This window comes from Sus scrofa, chromosome 13, assembly GCF_054392235.1.
Source record: "Sus scrofa isolate SSC_HxYL_T2T_F1_AM1 chromosome 13, Sscrofa_HxYL_maternal_Yorkshire_Landrace_v2.0, whole genome shotgun sequence".
In the NCBI taxonomy this organism is placed as follows: Eukaryota; Metazoa; Chordata; class Mammalia; order Artiodactyla; family Suidae; genus Sus; species Sus scrofa.
Window position 1 is genome coordinate 23963042 of NC_139395.1, and position 14370 is coordinate 23977411.

Genomic DNA, 14370 nt, shown 5'->3' on the forward strand with positions numbered 1-14370 from the left:
TCGACCATATACTCTCAGTAGATACTCTCTTAGAACATGGATTGCAAAACTTCCTTCCTTATATTTTCTACTCTTAAGGAAATTTCTTTTTATCGTGAGCTTAATGATTAACTGAATTTTAAATTTTTGAAGCATAATTCAAATATAGAGACGTGCATAAATTCTATGTTCAACTTGATGATTTTTTTTTACAAGAGAACAGACCCGTGTGATCACCACCCAGATGAGGAGAAAACATTTTCAGCACCTTGCCCCTTCCTTCACCAACAGGTATGATACGTTCCTAAGATAGTTTTGCTTAATTATTGAACTTTATGTAATGGAATCATGCTTTAAGGGGTTTCTGGCCTTTGCTGGCCAACGTTACTTTTCACAGAGCCTTTGTATTCTAGAACATAATTGTACTATATCATTCCCATTCTAGTCTCTTACATGATTTAAATTTAATTTAGCAGTATTTTACATTGCTATTAAAATATCTTAAATGGAAGTTCCCCTCGTGGCTCAGTGGTTAACGAACCCAACTAGTATCCACGAGGATATGGGTTTGATCCCTGGCCTCGCTCAGTGGGTTAAGGATCCGGCATTGCCGTGAGCTGTGGTGTAGGTCACAGATATGGTTCAGATAAGCATTGCTGTGGCTGTGGTGTAGGCTGGCGGCTGTAGCTCTGATTCGACCCCTAGCCTGGGAACCTCCATATGCCATGGTGCGGCCCTAAAAAGACCAAAAAAAAAAAAAAAAAAAAAAAACTTAATCCCATTAACCAAAAAAGGTTTTAAAAGGCAATGATCTCTTCAATATGACCCTAAAGGCATAAGCAACAAAAGAAAAAAAAAAAAAAAGACAAACTTGAAAATTGTCTATCAAAAGACAGTATCACCAGAGTAATAAGGAAACAGAATGGGGCATATTTGCAAATAGTATACTTTATAAGGGATTAAGATCCAGAATACATAGAGAACTCTTAAAACTCAACAACAAAACCAACTAACTCAATGCAAAAATCAGCAAAGGACTTGAAGAGACATTTCTCCAAAGAAGATACACAAATGGTCAATAAGCACATGAAAAAAATATTCAACACAGTAAGCATCATGGAAATGCAAATTAATATACAGTGAGACACCACCTCACACCCATTTTAGGCTTTAATATAGGTTACTATATTTTTTAAAAAACAGAAAATGAGTGTTGGCGTGGCTTGAAGATATTGGAACCCTTGTATACTAGGAATGTAAAATAGAAGGGTCACTGAGGAAACTGTTATAGCGGCTCCTCGAAAATTTTTAAATAGAATGACCATATGATCCAGCAATTCGACTTCTGGATATATTCCAGAAAGACTGAAAGCAGCCTCAAAGAGATGTTTATACATCCTTGTATATAACAGCATTACTCATAGTAGTTAAACGTGGAAGCAACCCAAGTATCCACTGATGGATGAATGGATAAGCAAAATGTAGTATACACATACAATGGACTATTTCCTGCAAAATGTAGTAGATACATACAATGGAATATTTCCTTCCTTAAAAGGCAGAAAATTCTGATATATGCTACAACTTGCATGAACCTTGAAGATACATGCTAAGTGAAATAAGCTAGTTACAAAAAGACAAATCCCGTTTTATTCCATTTATATGAAGTATTTAGAGTAGTAAAAACAATAGAGACAGAAAGTAGACTGGTAATTACTAAGGACTAGAAGGAAAAGCAATAGGAATTATTATTTAATAGGTATAGAAAGAGTTTAAGCGTTGTAAGAAAACAGTTTAGAAGATGTATGGTGGCAATGGTTTCACAACTATATGAAAGTACTCAATACTACTGAACTGCACATTTAAGAATGGCTAGGATGGTAAATTTCACATCATGTGGATTTTACTACACTTAAAAAGTTGAGGAGTTCCCTTGAGGTGCAGCAGGTTAAGGATCCAGCATTGTTTCTACAGCAGCTTGGGTTGCTGCTGAGGCCCAGGTTCAATCCCTGGCCCAGCACAGTGGGTTCAGGATCTGGCATTGCCGCAGCTGTGGTGTAGGTCACAGCAGCAGCTCAGATTTGATCCCTGGCCCAGGAACTTCTATATGCCAAGGAGGCAACTGGAAAAAAAAAAAAAAAAGTTGGAAAAAAACCGGTAAGGAATAAATAATTAAATAAATAGTGTCTATTCACTAAGGTCATAACATTAACTAGTGCCTGTTAGGAAACAAAAATATGTAAAAAGTAAATAATTCCAAACCAAGGTTCTTAACTTCTCAGTTAAATCAAAAGACCAGTTCACCAGAATATCTTATTAACAGATCTTTCCAGTTAATTACATGATGTGGTTAATGAAATTCTGTTGTCTTTCTTAAAATTTATTTGTACTTCTTTGGCTAAATTTGCTCCTGATTCTTAGTTTTATTTCAAAGCATATATATAGCACAACCAGAAGGAACGGAGTTCAAAAGCTAACCCTTCCTAGCTGTGTGTAAGTATATGCTTTGGCTCAGTTCCTTGTCTCTGAAGTGACTTTAACAGTAATTCCATGCTGTTAAATTTTTGAGGTTAAACATAGAGAGACAACTATATTTAATAAATATACTCATTAAAAGGTAGTAGTTATCTAGAAAAGTGCTCTTATTTATACACTAGACATGTTACCAAATACAAGTTCATGTGCCTGACACACAGTAAGCCAAACAAGCCAAAACATCAGAATTTGGAGTGGAGAAAGGTTTATTTCAGGGCCACACAAGAAGACAGGTGGCTCATGACCCCCAAAACCCCAAATTCCCTGAAAGTTTTCAGCAAAGCCTACACACACACACGCACACACACACACACACATTTTGTCTTTTTAGTGCCACATCATGGCATATGGTGGTCTCCAGGTTAGGGGTGGAATCAGAGCTGCAGCTGCTAGCCAATACTACAGCCACAGCAATGCTAGATCCGAGCTGTGTCTGCGAACTACACCACAGCTCATGGCAACACTAGATCCTAAACCCACTGAGTGGTGCCAGGAATTGAACCCACAGCTTCATGGGTACTAGTTGGGCTCATTACCACTGAGCCACAATGGGAACTCCTCAGCAAAGCATTTTTAAAGGCCAGATGGCACGGGGCAGGGGTCCACAGGGTGTATGATCAGCTCAAGCACAATTCTCTGATTGGCTGACAGCGGGGTAACAGGCTGGTGTGTTATCAATCCTGAGTTACCAGTAGGTCTGGGGGCTGCATGGTCATGAGAATCAAGCACTTAATTTCTTCCATTTGATGGTGTTTTTTAGCATCTGAAAAACTCAAGAAATAGGCCTCAGTTAATATTATCTAGGTACTTCAGAGAGGAGCTACATTAGAAGATATGAAGGAGGGATCTGCCCTGGAAGGCCCCATAGGGTCCTGCTCAGTTATAGACACACTATGAGCCCCAGGGCCTTGCTTTTCCTGCTGTGTTGATAATATCCCCAGCACCAGCATTCCACAGCCACTCACCAAAGAGTAATTGGCTGCATTATGGCAGTAAACAGGAAATCATTAATTGCCCTGAAGTCTATAATCCAAAATCCGGTCAAAAATTGAACATAAGTTAAGGCAATACACTTTAAAAACATATAAAATGTCTCAGAGTTCCCACTATGGCTCAGTGGTAACGAACCCAACTATATCCATGAGGATACCAGTTCCATCCCTGGTCCCACTCAGTGAGTTAAGGATCCAGCATTGCCATGAGCTGTGATGTGTCACAGACGCAGCTCAGATCTGGTGTTGCTGTAGCTGTGGTGTAGACCAGTAGCTGAAGCTCTGATTTGACCCCTAGCCTAGGAACTTCCATATGTTGCAGGTACAGCCCTAAAAAGACAAAAAAAAAATTTAATTTAAAAATAAAAATATATACAATGTCTAGTTCCTTCTGTACTTTCTACAATTTAGTTGTATTGGTTCTGCTATCTCAACATCCACTGAGCACCATAGAAAAATAGAAAAATAGGAGGAGGGGGATTGTGATAGGCAAAATAACACGCACTCCCCTCAGGTACCTCAGATCCTAATCCCTGGAACCAGTAAGTGTCACCTTACTGGGGAAAGGGTCTTTGCAGATGTGATTATGTTAAGGATCTTAAAATGAGACATTATCCTGGTTTATCCGTGTAGGTCCCAAATGCAATCGCAGATGTCCCTTGAGAAAAGCAGAGGGAAATCAGTCTCACAGAGAAGGAGACAGAGAGGGGAGTGATAGGACCACAAACTGGGGAATGCCAAGAGCCACCACAAACTGCAGGAGGCAAGGAACAGATTCTGTCCTGTTGGGGCCCTGCCTCGACGTTGCAGGCTTCTGACCTCCACAACTGTGACCAAATACATTTCTGCAGTGTTAAGCCACCAAGATGGCAATTTCATTCCGTAGCCACAGGAAACTAATACATGACGCTAATTAAAAACAGTTCACATCCATGGCATATTCACTTTGTACTAGATGCAATTTGAAGCACTTCATACGTATCATCTTTTTAAGTTTTCAATCAACCTATGTGATAGACTGTTTATTATCACCATTTTATAGATGAGGAAAATGAGGCAGAGAGCGGCACAATAGGTGCTTGAAATTCTCACAACTTGTAAGGAACAATGCATGGAGTCAAAGCCAGCCACTGCAGTTCCTGAGTTCTTGCTCTAAAATGTTACACATATTAACGGACTATTTTGCCTCCGTGACTTTAATGCCATATTTTACGGGGATGTAAAATGTGTAACCACCTGAGAACTCAATCCGGCACCTGAAACCCTTATTCTTTAAATTCTGTATGATCTGTATAGTGTGATACATGTACACAGAATCCCAGAAACTGTTCTCAACGAAATGCAGTTTTAAAATCTCAATGTTTCAAGATGGCTTCTGGAGTTTCATGTGCATTCCTCTGAGTAAGGGAAAGTAAAGATTTATAGAAACATTCAGTAATGTTTCTTTCATTCTAATTGAGGGTAGATAAGAGAAATAAATCTCGAATAATTTTTAATAGGGTATTAGAAAAATAGAAGAGAATAACTCTTTAGAAATAAAAATGGAACACATGCCAAGATGACAAAAAAAAAAAAAAAAAAAAAAACCTAAACCAAGAACATTTGACCCTATGTTATGAGAAACCCTTAGGAAAATCCTCAAATGGACTTCATTAATGCTAGACTATAATAATATTTTTCCTCTCTGAAGACAAATAGGTCTAAACTAAAGATATGCCAGGATGGACGTTGTTTGCTGAAAGATGGACTACAGAACTATATGGAAGGAAAATAAGAAATCTTCCACTGCAAACCTCTCACTTAAAAGACCTATTCAGAAATACCGCATGCTTGCTTGTTTGGATGATACCACAGGCAAAGCAATAAAGCCATGAAGCGGAACAAGTCCCTATCCCATTCTCGAACTGTTCTCAAATTCTCTCCCAATTCATAAGTAGTTTAGGAGTTAAGATACTCATTAAAATGCATCCCTAGTCTTGAAAAAAAAATGTTAAAAGTGGTCTAGAATTATACAGATATGAGAAAAATCACATTTAAAATGAGATTAAAAACTTGGCCAAGTTATTTGATTCATCTCTGCTTCTCAATATCCTTAAACTTCTTTCTTTTTCCAACTTTTTATTTTTTTAAGTTAAGGCTGGATTATTCCAGAAAGAGGAGTTATTGCTCATTTTAGCAGGCCTGAGAAGATATAAATTAATACAATTTTAATGTACTGGAATTTTAAAATTGACCTCCAATGCATTATCCACTTGTTCAAAAGATTAATTGTACTAGGGAATTTTAGGCCTGCTCTCCATCTGAGCTGATCTATGTTTCCTAAAAGTCTGTTTCACTGCTTGCTTGGTTGTCAACCCATAGCCTTCGTTTTATTCACTCATTCACTTTAGAGCCCTTGTCAAAAAGTCTAAGAAGCCTCATTCACCTTGAGTTCTAAGCTCTCAAAACATTCAAAATTACAAATCTTTCCCCAATATTAGTTTCTTCAGTCTGTGATGTCAGTGCGACTCAGATGTTTATAGAGTTTAAATCACTTTTCAGTGATATAATTGTTCAAATCACCAAACAACATCAAATAACATATTAGTCTTATTGTGCAAATATTGAACTTAAAAAATTGTAAGACATAGGAGAACATATGTTCATGTAATTTTAAGGGTAACTCATTTATAAGACTTCCACTGCCATAAAATATTTTGCAATTTAACAATTCAAGTTTATAATTAGTTTCAATATTTTACTACTAAGGTTAAATATGTTAGCCTCTATAACAACCTCATTACTCCAAAAAAATAAACAAAATCTTTAGGCAAGTTATTGTTATGCTATTTTTATACCCCTCCCCACACTAAAACCCTTATATTTAGAAATGTTAGCCTCTATAACAACCTCATTACTCCAAAAAAATAAACAAAATCTTTAGGCAAGTTATTATTATGCTATTTTTATACCCCTCCCCACACTTAAACCCTTATATTTAGAAATGTATTGTTTCCAGTGGGCAAAATGAGATTTTTTTTTTTTAAGATTTCAACTATACCAAAAGACAAAAATTCATATTTCATGCAATGTTAAGTTACTACTAAAAAATACAATTTAAACCTAAAACATAAGAGAAACCATGGTAAAAACCAAGTTTATTGGTACAGAGAAAACAAATAAGATACCATGTAAGGATACCATGTAAGTATAAAGTAAAAGATCTTTCTCGAAGATTCTCTGTTTCCCAAAGCTGCTACCACTTCTTGGATATTAATATCATAATGTCCCAATAGATTTGTACACTTTTATTTGGTAATTCCATTCATGTGCAGGCAAATGAGATCTGTGACTTAGCGCTGTTCTCAAAACAAACATAATTACGGCTTGTGAAGAAATACGACAAATACATCTTATCTGTTATTCTGTCTCTTAGTTTTAAAAACCTCAAAATCTTTAGACAAGCGCCCCTAATTTATGTCAGTGAAGTTATCTGAAGAACTCATGAGTATTGGATTTATAAAGTTGGAGATCACAAGAAAATAATGGAAAATGTGTACTCAGGCACCTACATACACTTTGCAACACAATAAGAAACTCAACATCTTAATTAAATTTCAAATAAAATAAGCTCTAAATTAGATGTGAATCTTTTAGACAGAGTTATTACAGAAGAAACACTATGTTTTGTTGAATTGCAAACATGTTTCATTATTGAACTTTTGATGCACCTAGTAAATAGCAAATCACAGCAGGAGGTGTAATTGTTTTGAAATTACTCTTGAAAATAAAGAGGAAACTTTAAAACAAGCCTGCTAGTATCTCTAACAGAAATTCAACATCCTGTTAGGATTTGAGCATTAATTATAAGCTGGCTGAAACATGAGTGTCCAGGTAGACCTGGGAATAACTATGGATTTATTCAAACGTGATGTTAGCACTAGGCACCCTTGCATGCTTGATGTTATAAAATTACACACTGTTAAGAGAGGAGCTATAATATGGTTCTATTACTGGTTCATAATAAAGGCTCAAGGAAGGAACATTGGCAAGGTAAACACCAAGACCTCAGCATTTAGCCCTCTAGAGAGCTGGCAGGCCAAATTACATAAATGCCACCCGATTTTCACTTGATTTCAAGTCACAAGATCCACGTTTCTGTTGCATTAAAAAATACATTTGAATTAGCTGTAGATGAATCAATCTATGATACCATCATCACTGTACTAACTTCTCATGGGATTTAGAACTTAGAGAGGCTGTCCTACCACTTTTCAAATGAGTCTCAATGAGGTCAAGCAGTGGCGTGGTTCATGGAACTGACTTTGGAGTCCAGCAATCTTGGGCTCCAAAACACTGACTCTGGAACTTTTCCAAATTTAACATCCTTAAGCCTCTCTTTCCTTATCAACAAAGTGGAGTTGGTAGAGACGTTGCCTTCTTGTGGTTGTTATGTATGTGTAGGGGGAATAAAGCCTTTAATATATACTTGCTGTGCAGTGAATAGCCAACAAGTGTTAGATGCCATTATTACCACTATTATTATTATTAAGTGACCCCAAAGGTCCTTCAGCCACTATGTCACACAGCAAAAAAAAAAAAAAAAAAAAAAAAAGAAAGAAAGAAAGAAAAAAAGTCCAGAAGCCCTAACTTTTGATTCAGGTCACTCTCTCCTAATACAGAGAGCTTCCAACATTTCACTTACTGAAATCTAAGACAATTCATTACCTCAAGATGTTTGTCAATTCCCCCAGTTTATATTTTATATTTTAGCTCCCTGAAAAGGGGGCTCAAGTTAATTTCTGAGGAAGGCCTGGGAGAAAATGTGAAGAAATTGCAGCAAACCGGAGCCATGCTGTGCTGCATCAATCTACATAATTTGAAATGACCCATATTTGCCTTTCATTGCTTAGAGACCAGACTAGTGACTGAATTATCTAGTACAGGGCAAGGATGGTGAGAAAACCCAGGAGAGGCAGGTTTCCAGGGGACATGGTGAACCAGCACTGAGTGGACACATGAAAGGCACGTGTAACAGACCAACTAGTAAACTGCCCCCAAAGAAGAGAAATTTTCCTCATCACATTTCCAAAAATCACCACAAGAATGTTATTTTTAAAAGCACCAACTTCCGGCTCCTTAGTTTCACCTAGAGAATGTAGAATCCTCTTCGAAGTCAAGTCAGGGTTCCAGAATCTGTAGACACTCAAACACCCAAGAACAGTGAGCATTCCTCCTTACTTTAGCCCAGCTCAGGCTAAGGCAGACAAAAACACAGCCTCCAGAAACACGTGATGCAGCCAAGTCAGAATTGTAAGGGGGACAGATCAGGAATTGGGCAGTTTGCAAAAGATGACACCATATTGGGCTCAGCTGGTTTCCTCTGACCCCAATTTGCATGCACAAGAAAAAGACAGTAAGTCGCAGGGTACAAAGACCCTGTGCTCTCACTTCTAACTCGGTCCCAGGACCCTGGGTCCAGGAGGCACTGGTTTACCCTGTCTCCCCGCCCCACTCCTAAAAGTCAAAGTTACAGGGAGAGAGGCTTTCTATGTAGCTCAATAGCTTCTCACGGGGAAAGGAAGAAAATGAAATAAGAATCTTAAAGCCGGCCCGCTGTGCTTTCTTATCCCAACAACTTCACCAGGTTTCCCGAGGAGGGAGCGCGCCCCTTACACGCCCAATAGGAGATGGGCGGCAAGGGTGTCCATCCTTGGTGGCCCAGTCCTCAACTAGGATGGCTAGATCCAGGCTGACCCCTTCGCCCCGCCACTGCCTCCCCGACCCCTCGGTCCTTGGTAGCCCTTGTGTCCAGAGACCCTCAAGCTCTGCGCTCTTCACTCGCGCTCACAACCTCAGGTCTCTGCTCTGCGCGGAGTAGAGGAAGAAAGAGGCAGGGGTGCGGACTGATCGAGCGGTGCAACGATAGGGGAGACTGGGGGGTGGGGGGATACAGGGGGGCGGGAGGTCCAGAGGGCGGCAGGTCGCGGTCGGGACCATGCAAATACCCATTCCACGCGCCTCGTATTCCGCAGGGGCGCACCCCCAGCGCCGTGCCCAGCACCCCCGCCAACTCCGCCACCGGAGCTGAGCCCCCTGTTTGGCGCTCAACTTACCGTGGTCGGGCTGAGCTTTCCGGGAGCCCAGCAGCTTTTCTCTCCTTCCTCCCGCCGAGCCCTTCATCTTCCTGCTGGCAGCCGCGCGGCGCCCTGGCCCTGGCATCGGAAGGAGCGGCCGCCGGGGCTGGCGGTCCCCAGGGCGCACAGCTGTCCGCCCGCAGCTTCGGCGGCAACGGGCGCCACGAGGTGTGAGCGGCGGCCGTGGAAGACGGTCCCTGAGCGCCAGGAGTACAGTCCCCCGGACGCAGGCTGGAGGTGGCAGTCAGCGCGCTTCTGCCGCCGGCGCGCCCGTGGCACTCAGCACGCGGCCCGCACCCGCGCCAGGCTCAGGTGCACAGGGCTGGGGAGAGGTGCGAGCCGGCACTCGGGAGGGGCGGGCCGGGATCCGGGAGAAAGGGAGGGAGACACGGAGAAGGAGGAAAGAAAGCAGGAGGCCAGAGGCTGGCTTCATGGAGTGAGTGGCTCCCGGTGTGAAGGGAAACGCGAAGCAGAAATTAGAGCTATTGGAAATGAGCTCCAGTGAGCTGCTCCAAGAGGCTCGGGAGATGGGCTTTCTGCGCTTGTCCTTTATCCTCCTGGGTTGGGTACAGGTACCTGAGAACCACGTGCCCCACCCCCACCCCTCTTTTCTTTTAACAGTTAACCTCCAACCTCAATGCAGACACAAAGTGATGGGAGAAGCTACTGCAAATCTATGGGGAAAGACCACCTCCACAAAACCCAAGGGCTCACCCCTCTTGAGGGACTCAGTCCTCCTGAGATTTTTCTTTTTCTCTCCCTGATCTCCTCCTCCTCTCCCTCTCTCACAAGAGGTACAATACCCAGGGGGTGAAACCAGACCCTCTGTTGTCCTAGTCTAGGACCTTGAGGGGTATTTCTCGAACTTTACTGTGCAGGGGAATCACCCAGGGATCTTAAAGTTCAGGTTTGTACCCAGTAGGTCTGGAATGGGGCCTGGGACTCTGCATTTCCAGTGGTGTGTTAGAGGCTGCTGACCTAAGGACCACATTTTGAGTGGCAAAGTACAAAGGAACAGATAAAGTACCTACTTTCTGATAATAAGCTGAGCCACTATTTGTAAGAGTGTCAGGAATGACAGGTTGCTAAGGCACTCACTTCTGGTCATGGGGTTTTAGGAATGCTTTGGAGGCCAAATAACATGAACACAGAGCAAAAGGATAAAACGCCCCAGAGATACAAGGCTATCATTATTGTCATTAATAATTACTATCAATAAAATCACTAGGAATGCTAATGCCATGAAAGTGGAGAGACTGTTAATTTTCCACTCCATATGTTCTCAGGAGAAGCTCTAAAAAGCAACCAACAGTGACCACCCCACAAACACACTGTCATTTACAAAGAAAATGACAGCAACATCCTCTAAGGGGCAGTGTATTCCTCCCCTCTGAGCCAGTTGTTAACTTTCCCAGATATGCAGTGCTGTTCAATGTGTATTACCAAGTACTTAAATTGCTCATCAAGCTAACAGATGAAGTAAACAAGAAGAACTAATGCCAATAACAAGGCAATAAACAGAAAAATGCACCAAAAGACAAGTCGTGTTTTGACCTAGATTGACTGTTAACTTGGTTTGACCCTCTCTCTCTTTACCTGTTTTTACCTGGATTTAAAAACTCATCCCATGCATTTATTTCCACAAACATTAATAAACCTTTCCCATGATAAAGGCTTTTCCTGGGAGTGAACAGAATCTGATACAGTTCCTGCTTTGAAAGAGCAATGTGACAATATACCAATAAACACCATATTAGGCAGCCTGTGATGCCAGAGGAGACATTACCACAGAGAATTCAAAAGGCAAGGAGGTCCGGAGAAATTTCATGGAAGGGAGGTCATTCTAGATAAAGCTTTAATCTAGATTAAAGATTGATAGGATTCCACCAGGCAGAGGTAAAAAGGAGGAACTTTAAAAGTGAATGAGTGAAGGCAGAAAGGCATAGGGGAGTAATGGGTTCTCTGGCCCAGAACATACAGTGCAGATAAGAAGGGAGAAGAAATGGGTTGATATTGGCAGGGGCTCTGCTCCCTCTCCTGAGCAATTTGTATTTCAGAAGTGTTGAGCAAGGGACTGCCATGATCAGAAATGTAGGGAGAAGTTTGATCTGATGTAACAAGTTAATAGAAGACCTAGAATCAGAAGATGGTGAAACCATAGAAATCACTTAGGAGGGCTCGGAAACCATACGTAAGGGATCAGGAGGCAAGGCCAGTGACAACACTTGTGGAACCTGAAATAAGAGGTTTCAAAGGAGATATTTCTGAGACATACTAAACAGTATGCAGCAGTTATGTGCTCAGGAGGGATTTGTTCAATATATGTCTGTGGGAGTTCCCGTCCTGGCTCAGTGGGAACAAATCTGGCTAGCATCCATGAGGATGCAGGTTTGATCCCTGGCCTGGCTTGGTGGGTTAAGGATGGGGTGTTGCCATGAGCTGCAGTGTAGGTCACAGACGTGGCTCAGATCCATCATGGCTGTGGCTGTGGTGTAGGCCAGCAGGTACAGCTCTGATTCGACTCCTAGCCTGGAAATCTCCATTTGCCACAGGTGTGGCCCTAAAAAAAAAAAAAAAAAAAAAAAAAGATCTGTCTGAGGTTCTGTGCCCAGAGGGCCAGAAAAATGGAACACCATTAGGAATCAAGACATCAAGAAGGGAACCTCCAGTGGGTTGGTTTTATTTTTATATTGATTTGGGAAAGTTTATCAGTTAATGAGTTCTCTTTGGACATTCTGAGTCAGCCTTTTGAGAAAGATGCTCAGGTGTGGGTGTTTACACAGTTAGGAATTCAAGCTTTGTTCTGAGAAAATGGGTTATGGATTAGAGCTTGTGTTCACCCCCATGCTTAAGAGCCCTGGGTGTGTATATGGAGTTAAATTGTTGAGAGAATGTGAGGTTATGGAGGTAAAAGAGAGAAAGAAACACAAGGTGCTTAGGAGAGAAACTTGGAGCTCTGGGACCTCCTATTCCTCAGTATCATCACCTGTAAAACACCAATAATAGCTCACTCTGCCTCAAGTGGTTGTGAGTAGAGATAGTGCTCTGTTTTCTTATTTATATTTTTTGTACTAACCTGTAGGGTCTGAATGGGTGGAAATATACATATCACATTCACTGCTGCAGCCCCAATACCTAACTTTGGCACAGAGTAGGCTCTAAAAATATTCATTGTAATATAGCATTGAAAAGAAAAAGTTTAAAATACTGACTTTGGTAATATATTGGTCTTAAAGTAATAAATAAATAAAAATGTTATTGAATGAATAGATTAATAACTCAATATAACAAAGAAGAGTATAACCAAAGCACAACCAAAAAGATGCGAAGAGACAGCTGAGTGGGTTCTGTTATTTCAATGTCATAGAAACCAATCAGGGAAAAGCTTTGTAACAGATGGATATTGATAACAGATGTGGCAGAGGGATTACAGGGGAAACACGCACACTGAGAAAGCTTTTGATTTTGTTTTGGAAAAAGATCTGGTTTAAAAGAGTTAATTGGTTACATTCAAGAGAATTGTACTAGGAAGATATCACTGTTATGAGTGGCAAAGTAATTAAAGAAAAATATTAGTCATGTGTCTTTAAAGAAGAACCTGTCAACTGAAGATAAAAAGGAGAGTTGGGGATAGACCACTGGTAACAGAACTGAAGAAGGCTGTTCCTCTTTTGTAAAAGGAAAGTTCAAACATGCTTTGTTGATGAGGTTAAGGTGCCACAAGTGTGGATGAGAAGTTCCAGGTGAGAGAAATGGAGAACTGATTGAGCAATCTCTGAAAAGAGAAACAACTAGTGAACTAAGAGTTTAAGTAATCAATCTTAGCAGAGAAAAGGGTCACCTGTTCCACCTGTTCATTAGAAGTAAGAACAAAGGAGGAACAAATTTATATATGGAGATTCCGAAGTACAATGGCAGGAGTGAGAAAGGCTCACATTATCTTGCCTCTGCATCTCCAGAACAGAGATTAGCCTTCTACTGAAAGTTTGTGATCAACCAGAAATAACACTATGAGCTAGGAGAATGAGGAGGCTGTCTATAACAAGTTTTAGCCAGGATGTAATGGTAAACACACAAGACATGTGATGGAAAATCACTAAGGGAACCCACCACGTCCAAGCTGGCCTCAGGGGTAAATACATACATTGATTGTAATGAAGACACTCAGCATTTTTATTTGTTACTCTCCCACCAACATTCGAAGACATAAGTACAGAAACAAAGCATGCAGCATGGTTGATCCGAGTTTAGTGATCAGCAGAGTAGAAATTATGGGAAAGAAAACACGTGAGGAATTTCATAGAGTAGAACTTGAGAGAAGGGACTCTCAAATCAGACCAGGTTTGGTTTGCCAGGCTGCCAATCTGAAATGTGTGAGATCTTGCACAATTTACTTTACCTCTTCGAGCCTTTGTTTCCTCATTGTAAAACTGCGTGCGACGGGACCATTTACCCTTTAGTCCAGGTTTTTGTAATAAAATAATATTGGACAAGCATAGGTTCTCAAACTAGAGCACTCATCAGAATCACATGGGGGGCTTGTCAAAGCACAGATTAACCCCCTCCCCACCCCTCCAATTACCCATTTACTAGATCTTGGATGGGTTTCAGGAATTTGAATTGCTAAGTTTCACAGTGATGCTGATATTCCTAGTCTGAAGAGTCACCCTTTGCAAACTCCTGCTGTGAAGCATTTAACATAATGTCTGCCACGTCGTGAAATACTAAATATAGGAGAGCTAATGTTT

General features: G+C 40.8%; 1 protein-coding gene across 2 annotated transcripts in view; it reads right to left on the reverse strand.

The window, feature by feature from the left end:
- ZNF385D (zinc finger protein 385D) overlaps positions 1–10144 on the reverse strand; it is a 978174-nt gene extending 968030 nt beyond the window's left edge. For both annotated transcript variants that reach the window (XM_021069745.2, XM_084987220.1), the window contains exon 1: positions 9602–10144. In XM_021069745.2, the coding sequence (XP_020925404.1) occupies positions 9602–9707 (106 nt within the window). In that variant the 5' untranslated portion in view covers positions 9708–10144. The remainder of the gene's footprint in view (positions 1–9601) is intronic.
- Positions 10145–14370: the final 4226 nt, after the last annotated feature.